The 12,534-nt window shown below is 47.6% G+C and overlaps 1 protein-coding gene across 3 annotated transcripts in view; it reads left to right on the plus strand.

Moving 5' to 3' along the window:
- Positions 1–12,155, plus strand: part of CORO1C (coronin 1C) — a 37,425-nt gene extending 25,270 nt beyond the window's left edge. For all 3 annotated transcript variants that reach the window (XM_042829136.1, XM_042829137.1, XM_042829138.1), the window contains exons 3-11: positions 1,594–1,716; positions 6,310–6,439; positions 7,915–8,096; positions 8,651–8,770; positions 9,360–9,464; positions 10,123–10,268; positions 11,003–11,060; positions 11,148–11,393; positions 11,746–12,155. In XM_042829136.1, coding sequence (XP_042685070.1) covers positions 1,594–1,716; positions 6,310–6,439; positions 7,915–8,096; positions 8,651–8,770; positions 9,360–9,464; positions 10,123–10,268; positions 11,003–11,060; positions 11,148–11,393; positions 11,746–11,865 — 1,230 coding nt within the window. In that variant the 3' untranslated portion in view covers positions 11,866–12,155. The remainder of the gene's footprint in view (positions 1–1,593; positions 1,717–6,309; positions 6,440–7,914; positions 8,097–8,650; positions 8,771–9,359; positions 9,465–10,122; positions 10,269–11,002; positions 11,061–11,147; positions 11,394–11,745) is intronic.
- The last annotated feature ends 379 nt before the right edge of the window (positions 12,156–12,534 follow it).

Consider the following 12,534-nt stretch of genomic DNA (forward strand, 5'->3'; position numbering starts at 1 on the left):
TGTTCTTATATGTCAGTTGTTAAGGGCAGCCCACCCCTGCCAAAGGACCTGAACTTTGAGCGTGCTCCAGCTCAGCACCTTCCAGCACACCAGGACTGGTCCTCAAGGCTTTTTATGGCTTTTATAACTCTTCTCAAAGCACAACTTTTAGAGCATCAAAAGCTGTTACGGTGAAGTGTCGCTCAAGCAGAGCGGTAATGGATTTTGAGAAGGATTTAATTTCTTGAAGTCATACTGAGTTAATTTTAAGCTCTGTATCAGCGCTTGAGGTTTATTTTAAATCCTTAACTAATTAAAAGATTACATTAAAAAAAAAAAAAAGAAAAAGAAAGAAAGGAAACAAAACCAAACTCTCAAACCTGGGAGGACTGCAGAAGAGCTTTAGTCCAAGAATTCACTTTTGACCAACACCCCCCCGCCCCAAATAAATCTTAAAGCCTTTTTCTGCATAGTGGCTGTGCAGGGGGTGGGGCTGCCCATTTCTTTTCTTTATTCCTTTATTAAGAATCTTTTTCCATAGGTCAGTCCACATGCAGATGGGAGAGGTGTGCAGTACAAGTGATGGATGTCTGCTGCTGCTCACTGTAGCATTTTTATTTATTTTTTAACCTGAATTTGGCCATTCAGGAAATGTCTGTTGTGGTGTTCCTGTGATTTAACTCCGAGTCTGTTGGATCTCTGTCTTGTTTTCTCACCAGGAGAGGTCTGGAGGTCAGCAGTCCTCCAAAGCCCACATCCAGCTTGATTCTGACCCTCCAGCTTTGAGCAGGGAGAGCCTTCTGCATGGCAATCAGCAGGAGGAGTGCCCAGCTCCGAGGCTGAGGCTGTCACCACCAAGTGGTAGAACTGAAATGCCAACCATTTCTTCCACATATTTAAACACAAGAAGCGAAGAATCTGTCCCAAAACATTCCCTCCCTGCCTCCCGTCAGCCGTGTTTTGCTGATGCATCCATGTGGGCAGCAAAATCCTTTAGGGAAGGGGCTGCAGTTCCTGGCCCTGCAGCCATGGGAATCTTGCTCTGGCTTCAGGATGTGAAGGGGTGCTGTGTTGCCATTGCTGGATCCATCTCATGTGGGGTATTTTGTTGGCTTGTTCTGCTGGGGAGCTGACTTTGGTGGCACGCTGGTGGCACTGAGGTGTGCCATAGGGGCGGGTGGGAGTCAGTGAGGGCGTCGCTGTGGCAGTCGGTGGATCACTTTTGTCATTGAGTCCTGTAACACAGTGCTCTGCTTCACTTAACTGCGCCTTAAATGCTTTCCATCTCAGCAAAATGCCTTTGGGATGAAAGCGAGCAGGCTTGGTGAATTCAAAGCGCTGCAGCACCCTGCAATTAGAGCTGCAGCCTGGTTATCTTTAGCTGTGGCTGCCCACTGTCATGAAGCACGAGCAGAGCTGGCTTGCACCACGGGATGTCTCCAAGAAGAAAGTCGCCGGCTCGTTTCCTCTGTTGGTGCACAAGATAATCCAAATACCATAAAACTGAATACCAAAAGCCTCAGTGAAGCGTTAGGAGGAGTCTTCCTCTGTTGTTTGAGATGTGCTCTGTATTGTCAGCATATCACAGCTCTCCTCTTTGCTTTTCTGCTCCAGACGGGCCGAATTGACAAGTCCTACCCAACGGTGTGCGGGCACACAGGACCAGTGCTGGACATTGACTGGTGTCCCCACAACGACCAGGTCATCGCCAGCGGCTCTGAGGACTGCACTGTCATGGTGAGTGGGCCTGCTTTCATGCTGAGAGTGATGCTGCAAATGGTGCTTATGTTTCTGAATGCATGTGGCTGTCTCCTGTCCTGATACCAAAGGTAGAATCCTTTCTGCTGGAGGACTGCTTATGGGCATTCTCCATAGTGGGTTTTGGTTCTGCTTGAGAACTGAGGTGCCTTCTACCTAGGCATCCAACTTTCTGGTTTTCTCTTGGGCTAGTAGAAGAGCAGTTCTTCCTCTGGGGATCTGATGTTTGGGAAGGGAAGGAAGGCAGTGTGCCATTCAGTAGTGGCTTGGTTTGGTTTGCAGTGCTTTACAGAAGGTGGAGGAGGTTCCCAATCTCAGGTATACAAATGGATGTGGTGGCGTGTGCTGCAAAGCTGTGGAGATTAGAGGGAGGAGCAAGCTATTCTGCTTTCATAATTGCTTCAGCCCTTGGTTTAAAGTTGAAACTTACATCTTTTCCTAGTCAAAGGTTGTGAGTCGATGTCAAAAGTTTGGGATTTCTTAAAATTTATTTTTATTTAAGTATATTAACAGTGATCCAATTTTTACACCTGCCAGCCTTGGTCCCCAGTCCTGTTTTACGCACTGAACAATAGACGACCTTGCTCAGTGATGGATGTGGAATCCTGTGTATGCAAACACAGCAGAATAAGTGAAAGAAAATGCTTGTAAGATGAAATAATGCCAAATAACTTCAGTGATCTTTGGCCATATTTAGAAATGCTGTAGGCTGAATGTTATATTGAAATCTTATTATAGATCATGTCAGATAAATTCCTTTGCTTCTGTTCATCGTTAAAATGTTTGGGAGGGGATTCATCCCAAGTGGCTTATGCTGGGACAGCTCTTGCCTGTGATCTCTCTGTCTTGGAAGCCAAAGCATGTTAACAAAGCTTACTATATTTAATATTAAACAAAACAACAAGCTTCTGTGTTTGTAACAGTCACTACTGGGCTAGAACTGAGCTTTGAAGGATGCTGTTTTGTTCCTCTAGAAACCAGAATCCAAAAGGGCTGTGAGTCAGAACGAATGCTTTCTGAAACATGAGCATCAACAGAAGCAGACGAAGCTGTAGTCCATAGCTGCTTTGGAGGGGCAAGATAAGTCACTAATCCAAGTGCAATGACAAGTATGTTGCAAGGCTCCAGAGGGACTGAATTGTGGAGAAAAACTGACAGTGTTCAATTACGAGTTGTCCACACTCTCCTGGTGAGCAGACAACACCGTCCACACAGAGCAGGGCTTTGTGTGCTCCAGGGTCACTGCCATCCTGTCCCCACACCCCGTATGTGTGGGTCTGGGAAATGGTGGCTGTGAAATTGCATTGAAAGCAGTGGAGGTGAAATCGAGGAGGGCTGGCTGAAAGCTCAGCTGAGTCTCTTGTTAGGTCTTGTGTAGTTTCTGGTGGGCAAATCGTCTGGGACACGTATGAAGTGGGCTGGACAGAGAGCTGGAGATTGTAAAGAACGCGGCTGGCCTGCATTGCTTGGGAGAGGAACTGGATGAGCCGGTGAGCTGAGCTGTCCCAGCTTTAATTGCTTGTCTGGCTTGGCACAAGTTGTTCCGCATCCTGTTTTCCTTGCTTTTCTTCAGCAGAGGTTTTGGAGTCCTGCTTCCTGAGCAGCCTGGCGCTGAATAAACTCATCTTAATTCCTTGGAGAGATATGTAGCGCTTCTTCAACTCTGAACTGTTCATTAGCCAACAGAAAATGCAAAAAACAGTGATGCAGTGGAGGAAAATGATGTGGCTTTTTGCAGAAGCACCAGCTGCTTTTAAAAAGTAACTTAAATTGTCGGAGGCCATCTGTATGTTGACACTTAAGGATTTAGGATCTGACCCTGTGCCACAACAGGACCCATCAGCATCAGCTAGGCTCGTGGTAAGGGGGAGAACGTGGCTCTGAGAATCTATCCAGCCAAGCAATGAGAAAAGTCAGTCTGTAAGGTGAAAATAGTCTGGGAACTGCATCTGAGTAGATAATTATTTGGGCTCATTAGGGCACTGGAAAAGCAGGCATCTTTTTTTTTGATACCAGTGGGGCATCCCCATCTTCTCTGCTCCGTGCTGTTCTCAGAAAGACTTCTTTGAAAACACAGAGGCATGCGGATACCTTCTGTGGCTTCTCTTTGAAGAAGGATTCTCTTGTGCCAACAAATCAGGAATTATTTAAATATTCATGCCTGGTGCTCTGCTGAATGACTGTAACGTACTGAAGGCTTTTTAATTCAGCTGGAAAACGTTTGATTCTGGAAAGGCTCGTAAATGGTATCAGATGGTCCTTCTCAGATAGGGAAAATTTGCTTCATCAGAAGGTGAACACTAATGATCTTCTTGTTAACAATCAGAGAAGAGTTCATTCCACGGAGCAAATTGGTTTCAAATGAAAGGAGAGCCCTTGCAGCAGTGAGAATGGCTGCTCTCAGTGCCTGCTCCTGCAGGGATGCAGGTGAAAGCCTTCATTTGATCATGCAGTGTGAAGGCTTCCACGTGGGAAGCTGTGCTGTGCCCATTCCATCCCACACAGGGAGGTTCCCTCCCCACGCAGGAATGCTGGGCCGGGTCGCTCGGGAGCACACCCCGACCTTTTACACTCCTGGCTTTTTTGCAATGCCAAGCAGGATTATTAGGTCAATAGTTTGTGTAATCTGCAGGGGATTACACTGGCCTGCAGCTGCTGTAAGCTATAGGGGCTTTCCCTCTTTTCCTTGAAGGAAAAAAACATATCTCCGTCCTCCAGAGGCTTCTTAAAAATCCCTTCTATTGGTTTCTGCCTGCGGTTCCCCCCTCTCTCCTCTCCCACCCTTCATTTGGTGGTCCCTCACAGCTGGAGCTGTGGCTCTGAAAGCTGCCCTGGCTCAGGACAGCCATCCGCTTGGGGTGAGGCCGCATGAATTTGGGGCAGAGCAGTGTGGAAGAACAGCTTTGTCCCTCCAAGGGGAAGAAGATGCTGTGCTCGTCAAGGTTTGCTATTTCCAAAGACTCCCCAAACTCTGGGATGAGCAGAGCTCTGGTTCCGTGCCCCATCCTCAGCACAACATCAGCCTGCCTCTGGCAGACCTAACTGTCCTGGCCTTTTCATCTAGAGGAAAAGCATTTTGAGTGGCTTCTGGGTCTTCTTTGTTTCTGGTCCTCTCCTGCCTGTGCCCCAGGTTGCACCCATGGTCCCTGTTGTTCCTGCACAGCCCCCTCCCCAGCACTCCCACTCCTCCCTGCTGTCTGCCTCAGGCAGCAGCTATTTCCTGCAGCGTAGCATTCGCACTCAGAATCATTAAGGCTTTGGAGGTGGTTCCTGTGAGACCTACGTAAAATAATTACATTAAGTGCCAGTGCCAGTTTTAGCAGACTGACTGAAGCTCTGAGCTGCTGTCAGCAGACGTGCGTTAGCTGTTGCTGCTGTCAGGCTTTTATTCCCTGGCTGGCACGAACAAAGCTGCTCCTATGAGAGCTGACAGCTCTCTAACCTGGAGTTACCTTGTCATGGGCAGGTGCACTGACTTGTTGCAGTGTGCAAGGTGTATTTTGCTTTCAGATGGAGTCTGCAGTTGCTGATGCTGCCGTGCTCTTTTGTAACATGACAAAAAAGGTGATTGCTGGTGAAAGCCAGCACATGCCATCCTGGTGCTGTGGGTGCAGCTGGGATGGCTGGGCAAGAGGAGAAGGAAGGGTTTGAAACCCTGGAGGGTGCAGGCAGGGGTGCAGCTGCACTGTTGAAGTCATTTGGGGTTGTTTGGAAGTGAGCTGCCCTAGTTCTGAAATCCTCTTGGAGTCATCCTGCTACCTCTGACAGATTGCTGGGCACTGCAGGCAGGGCTTGGCAATCCCTCTTCTCCTCCAGAAAAAACGAACAATAGAAGGGAAGGAAACATGCTCTGCTGCTGCCACCTACCTCCAGCAGCTATAAGTGCTCAGTTGAAGGCTTCTCCTTTAATTTCTGTTAACATGCCGGATGTAGGTCAAACTCAGTTCAAATATGGTTGTCCAGTGCTAAACTGCAGCAAAAGCTTTGATGGGCTGCTCCTTCCCTGGGCCACAGGGGTGAATCTTCTCCCCTGTCATTGCCCATTGCAGAGGGCACCACCTGGGCTCAGTTTAGCTGTTCTGGCCTCACAGCTGGGACTGCAGAGGTGTGATCAGAGCACTGGGACTGTCCTGACCAGCGGAAGGATGTGGAGCCATGTAGGTGAGACAGAAAACAGCCAGCATTTCTAAAGAAGTCAACCCCAACGTAGCTGCAACTTCTTCTTTACGAGGGACAAGCATAACTTGAAAGGACAGCAGCTGGTTCAGGTGGAATTGAGCAGCGAGGCAATGTTTTCTGAGTCCTTCGCAGGCAGCAGCTGACATGTATGGCTCTGGGATGTAGTGGTGGAGGGGATTCATGGTGTGACCAGCCATCAGTCAGGTGCTGTGCTGGAAGGATGTTACACTCAGCCTTGACAAAAGTCTCCTCCCTCTGTTTTCCCATTTATGTGGAGAAGTGACAACCTAGGCTTCTGCTGTGGCTTGGCACAGGATGCGTGAAGCGAATGACTAATGTGCTCATCAGAAGGATGCCCTTTGCCTCACCATCTTTCCTTTTTCCCTTTTCCAGGTATGGCAGATTCCTGAGAATGGGCTCACGCTGTCCTTGACAGAGCCAGTGGTAGTTCTAGAAGGCCATTCGAAGCGAGTGGGCATCGTGGCTTGGCACCCGACGGCGCGCAACGTGCTGCTCAGTGCAGGTATGTGGCAGTGCTGTGTGGGCAGCAGCCATCCCTGTGGCATCCCAATTGGGTGTTTTGGAGGAGAGGGAGCTGATGGCTCCTCCTGTCCTCTCCCAGCTGCTTCAGGGAATCACAAGAACCCGTGACAGTTCCTAGGAACACTGTGACATGTGGCTCACAGCCCCTTCCTTGGCCTTTTATTGCCCTCAGTTTACAGGGACGAGAAGCAGGAAATTGGAGGTATGAATTACAGGATTACAACTGTTAGACTTTCTTTGATCTGCAAGTTTCATCAGCTGAGAGGCGTTCATATGCACTCTCCTCATCCCTGTTTTCATGTACTTCTTATAAAAGGCCTAACTGTTCCTCCATTTCGCTGTCAGCTGTCCCAATGCCTGGCTCTTCATTCCACAAACTTTCAGTATTTTCCAAATGGCCTCCTCGACTGGTACAGTTTATGCAATGAGATTTTTTTGGCCACTGAAAAACAGTCAAATCATTATGGAAATAAAATGGAAAGTCGTTATCCATTAGCTCACTCTGCAGCTTTCACAGCGTGACCTTTAGCTTGGAGCGTAATAAAAGCAGCAAATGGTTTCAGCTGGGCTGTCAGATGAGCTGTGTGTTTTTGGTAGATGTAAAGGCTCTCTGAGGTGCTGGTTTGGTTTGGATCTGGTTTCCCCAAAAATGCTTTGATGCAGACTTTGTGGCAGTTAAATTAACAAAGCTCAGTGTGGGAATGCACGAAAGAAGAAGGCAGCTTGCTCAGGCTCCTGCTGTGTGTGTCCAGGCAGCCTGGCCAGGAGGATACCATCAGGTCACTGCAGCCTCCAGGCTTCCTCTTGGTGGTACCAAACTGATGTTGGATGTCTGTTGGACTGTTTAGGAGTGCACAGGGATCCTTATGTTCCCCTCAGTATGTTTTCACCCCTCCTTAAGCATTAGGAAGCATTGCTAACTTGCACGTTGTGCTTTTGTTCTCTTCTCTGGGATCTTATGGCTGCAGTCCTGTTCTTTATTTTGCTGTCATCTTGTTCAAGGCTTTATTCTTTTTCTTCTTGCTGTTTGGTCCTTGAACAAAACCACCTGCCTAATGATTCTCATGAAACAGCTGACCTCAGCTTTTGATGCCTGCTGTTTTTCCTCCCCGTTATGTTCCGCTGTTTCTTCTACTGTCACTTGCCTAATTTTCCATCCACGCCACTTTCTGCTGCAAATCTCTATAACCTGAGAGAGCAGTGACTGTCAGCCAGTGCTGTCATGTGCAGAGCTGTAAGAACATCACCTCTTTGCCTTCTCTGTCCACTTCGTCCCCTTTCTGACCCCGTATTCAAGTGAGGTGGTGCTGCCTGGGGCGCTGCACACACAGCACACTTAAGAGACAGTGCCCGAGGCACTGCAGCTGCAGCAGGTCTTATTCCTTGCTCTCTGCTGCTGGCTTTCTTCAGTTCACATCACGGCTGTGATTTTTTAGCTTTTATTTTCTCTTTCAGGTTGTGATAATGCAATTATCATCTGGAACGTGGGGACAGGTGAAGCCCTCATCAACTTGGATGACATGCACGTGGATGTGATCTACAATGTGAGCTGGAATCGCAATGGCAGCCTAATCTGTACAGCTTCCAAAGACAAAAAAGTTCGAATCATTGACCCCAGGAAACAAGAAATCATCGCTGTAAGTTTGTGCAGTCATTTCACTTCAGCAGAGAGAGCATATAGAGGAAGTACCTTTTTTTCCCAGTGCAGACCATGTTCAGTCATCTTCTTCAAAGTGAGAAAGAAATTACAAGAGGGATAGCAGTGCTTGGAGGATTTGTCTGGGTTTATTGGAATTAGTGTTTGAACTGGGATTTGAGGGCTCAGTTTTAAAACCTGCTGGAGTGTAATTCCACATCTAATCCTTTTGCATAATTACAGTTTCAAAGTTGTGTATGCAGAACAGAGATTTAGCAGCCTTGTATGTATTGTAGCTTGAGAAGAAGCCTTCCTTCAGCCTTGTAAGAATTGGATAGGCAAAGCTGAAGCAAGCTGGCTGTGACCACTTCTTTTGTAGCTTAGTAATGGCTTTCTTCCCTCAAGCATCAGGCAGGGGTGGCTGGATGTTGCTCCATATAGTCAGCATCGTGAAGGAGCAGCATGTCCTGCTGGCATTCTGTGCAGTCAGAAGAGAATCACCACCGGTGGGGCATTCTGCTCCTTGCTAAAGGCTGTTCTTCACATCTATTTCAGGAGAAAGAGAAAACCCATGAGGGAGCCCGGCCCATGCGAGCCATTTTCCTCGCTGATGGAAACATCTTCACGACCGGCTTCAGCCGCATGAGCGAGCGGCAGCTGGCCCTCTGGAATCCAGTAGGTTCTTGTCCCACGACTGCTGTGCTGTTGTCGGGCCCAGCTGAGCTGGTGACCAGGACCTACAGTCAGCTGCTGTGTTTGGTTGATCTATTTGAGCTTCTTCCTTCTCTCTGACCCTACTCAGACTTCCTGTGCCAGAGCGTGTTGATGTTATTTGGACTTGATGCTCGCTCAGGAGAGGAAGTGGGTTTTCTTCTGTCAGCCCCTGCCTCACTGAGAGCAGAAGTGAAGCTGGCAGCTGCACGTCTGAAGTGCAGGGAGAGTACTTGAGTTGCACAGAGCGAGACAGCAGCAAATCTATCACACTGGCACAGGATTCTCACTAACATGACTGCATCATATCTTTCCCTTTAACTTGACCCCCTTGCCTGGGGTCCTGCTCTGAATGTGTCTTGTGATTAAAACATCCTGAGGGAATGGATGAGCTTGCAAGACATCAGCATTTGTTACTCTAACACATAGAGCCTTAGGGTGGAGAAGCCGAGTGTTCTCTAGCTCCAAAGAACTGTTAATGATGCAGATCCTGTGTTAATATCAGCTTTTCTATTCTTTGGTAACAGTAGAATTTTCTTTTCCAAATTTCCAGAAAAACATGGAGGAGCCAATAGCCCTTCACGAGATGGACACCAGCAATGGGGTCCTGCTGCCATTCTATGACCCAGATACCAACATTATTTACTTGTGTGGCAAGGTGAGGAGAAGCTTTTAATCACCAGGCTTGTTTAGAGGTAGACTGATTGGATGAATGATGCTGATGAAGTTGTAAACAAATCTGAAAAATTCCAGGCTGCTTTGATCCTCACTCTGCAGGGCTACACAGAGCCTGTGAGGTCTGCACTGTGAAGGCCTGGTGTTTAATTGGGTGTTTCTCTGAGATGAATTCATATGGGTTAAGCTGCTCTTCATTCAACAAGTCAGATGCTTTCATTCAAACATCTTTTGTTGGTGTTGACCTGAATGTTTGTGCGTTAGTATGGGAGGAAAGTGCATTTTAGATTGTGTTATCCTCACACTTGAAGGTGATGGAGCATGCAGCAATGCTCATGCTAATTTTGTGGGGTTAGATAATAGAAAACTGGGGTCACCTGTGCTCCTTTCTAAAAGCAATCTGTTGGCATTAAGTGCTCTGGAGTGCCCACTTCTGAGTGCTGCAGCTTTGGACTTCCTACGAAAGGAGCTAAAAACAAGAAGAGGTGAACAAGTAATTAAAAAGGAGGATCCATACAAGTAAATCCAATGTAGGCCGCTAATGGGAAGCACTTGTTCTGTGTGCCTGCTACCTCTCCTGCTGTTTCAGAGTTGCCTTTGTAGCAGGATTCACTCTGGAGTGATCTTTTTGTGTCCTGCAGGGTGACAGCAGCATTCGCTACTTTGAGATCACGGATGAATCCCCCTATGTTCACTACCTCAACACCTTCAGCAGCAAAGAGCCGCAGAGGGGAATGGGGTTCATGCCAAAGAGGGGCCTTGATGTGAACAAGTGCGAGATTGCCAGGTAAGGAGAAAGGCTGATCCCAATCTCCAGCTTGGATGCAGCAAGCAGGTTTGAAGCTGTCTCAAGAATTTATTGTGAGCAGCAGCGTGTGCAGATGTGGTTCAGAATCACCAAGGAAAGTAAGGCAAAGGAAAGCACCTCGGGGATGCAGGCTGATGTCTGCAGTGGCTCCTGGCATACTGCTGGTAGGGAATGTGCTGGAGGTGGTTTCTGAAGCTGTTTGGTCCTCCTCTTGTTATTAATGAAAGCAGGAGAGTGAGAAAGGAAGCAAAGCCTTCAAACGAATTGTCTGCAGCATATGAATTTTCCAGTAGCAGTGCCTCAGTGGCTGAGCTGAGGGATTGGAGTTTGTGTAAGTGGCTCAGAGTAAGGCTGTGTAGTGAGCAGGACGCTGCTGGTGCTGTGATACCTGGAAATCACTTGTGTGGTGCTTGTCTCAACAGCCCAAGCAGCGGGCTGTGCCATTCTGATGGCCCTTCTGGCCAGAGTGCTCTCTGAAGTCACGCAGTGCCTAGGAGGGAGTTCTGCACGCACACAGGTAGCTTTCTCTGGGCCTTACAAGGGCTCTGCTCTAGCGCAGCCCTGCTGTGACCCTTTAGGATTGCCTCTGCCTCTCAGTACACTGCTATGCATGAGCAGCAGAACTGAGGCTTCCTCTGCATGGCGTGTCAACTGTCCTCCCTCCAAGTCGCACCTCTTCTTCATTATTATTATTATTATCCTTTTTTTGAAAGGTTCTTCAAGCTTCATGAGCGGAAATGTGAGCCCATCATCATGACAGTCCCTCGAAAGGTGAGCCCAGGATGCTGCTGGCACGGTGTGCAGGCCACTGCTGCCTTCCAGCCCCAAAGCTCCTGACCCACTCATTTCTCCTTGCAGTCGGACCTCTTCCAGGATGACCTGTACCCCGACACAGCTGGCCCAGAGGCAGCGCTGGAAGCGGAGGAGTGGTTTGAGGGGAAGAATGCTGATCCCCTTCTCATTTCCTTGAAGCATGGGTACATTCCTGGCAAGAACAGGGATCTCAAGGTGGTCAAGAAGAATATACTGGATAACAAACCTGCTGCAAACAAGAAGAGTGATCTCATAAGTGCTCCAAAGAAAGCAGCTGATGCCTCAGACACTGTGAGTAAAATCTGCAAGTTTATGGGGGTGCAGGCCTGAAATTGTTTGCCATCCTTAAGAACAGTTCTAACAAAGCTGGTGTGTGCAATTCCAGCACGCTGGGATTGGGTCAGGCTGCTGTCTGCAAGGAGGGTTTGCGTAAGGGATGTGGTTAGCAGCATGAGTGGGCTGATGGTTGGACTTGATGATCTCAGAGGTCTTTTCTAACCTTAATGATTCCACAGTGGGAGTTCAGCATGCTCGAGCCTTGCAAGGCTCCCATCCAGAGAAGTCCCTTTGCTTTAACAACTGAATTCTGCAGGACCGAATCCTGCCATCTCATAACGAATATATGCTGTGTCTTTCCTTCCAGCAAAACGAAGCCAAATTGGATGAGATTTTGAAAGAGCTGAAATCCATAAAAGACACCATCACCAACCAAGACGAGCGCATTTCCAAGCTGGAACAGCAGATGGCGAAGATCGCAGACTGAGCGGGGCTGGCGGGCGCTGCCAGCCCAACACATTCCAGTTCCCCGGTTTGGCCAGCAGCAGCGTGCAGCATTCCAGTACGAGCTTTCCTGTTCTCCCAAATTCACGTCAACGAGAGCCGATGATTAAAGCCAAGCTTTTTAGTGAAAGAATTTTTTTTTTCCCTGATGTTTTAATGAATTTATGTGACTGTGTCAAACAATTCAACGAGAATAAGTGCTACTTTTACAGTCTTTTTTTTTTTTTTACAGATGTTATGAATTCTTGAAAAGAAACCCATTCTGACTCTTTCCATGTTGTGCCCAAATATCTTTTCTAGATGTAGGGACCAATGCCACATTGTTCGTAACCATTATTTTTTTTTTTTAAAGTTGCCAAAAAAAAAAAAAAAAAGAGAAAAAAAAACTTGCTTTTTTTTTTTTTTTTTAAATTTTATTTGCCACTTTGCAGTATTTGTGTTTTAAATTTAAAGGGACAGCACTGTGTGTGTGTGCGCGTGCGTGTATGGGGGTGTTTATACTGTTTAGAGATCGGAACTGAAGCTATTTTGTATAAATCTTCAATGTTGAACAATCAGATCGGCTTCCCTCGCAGTGTGGCTGCTGCTGAGCCCCTCAGAGGTGACTTTCCTGCCTTCCTAATGCCTTCTGACTGTGGTTGAAAAATATATA

This window comes from Centrocercus urophasianus, unplaced genomic scaffold, assembly GCF_019232065.1.
Source record: "Centrocercus urophasianus isolate 14NV4802_14NV808 unplaced genomic scaffold, USGS_Curo_1.0 seq_30, whole genome shotgun sequence".
Taxonomy (NCBI): domain Eukaryota; kingdom Metazoa; phylum Chordata; class Aves; order Galliformes; family Phasianidae; genus Centrocercus; species Centrocercus urophasianus.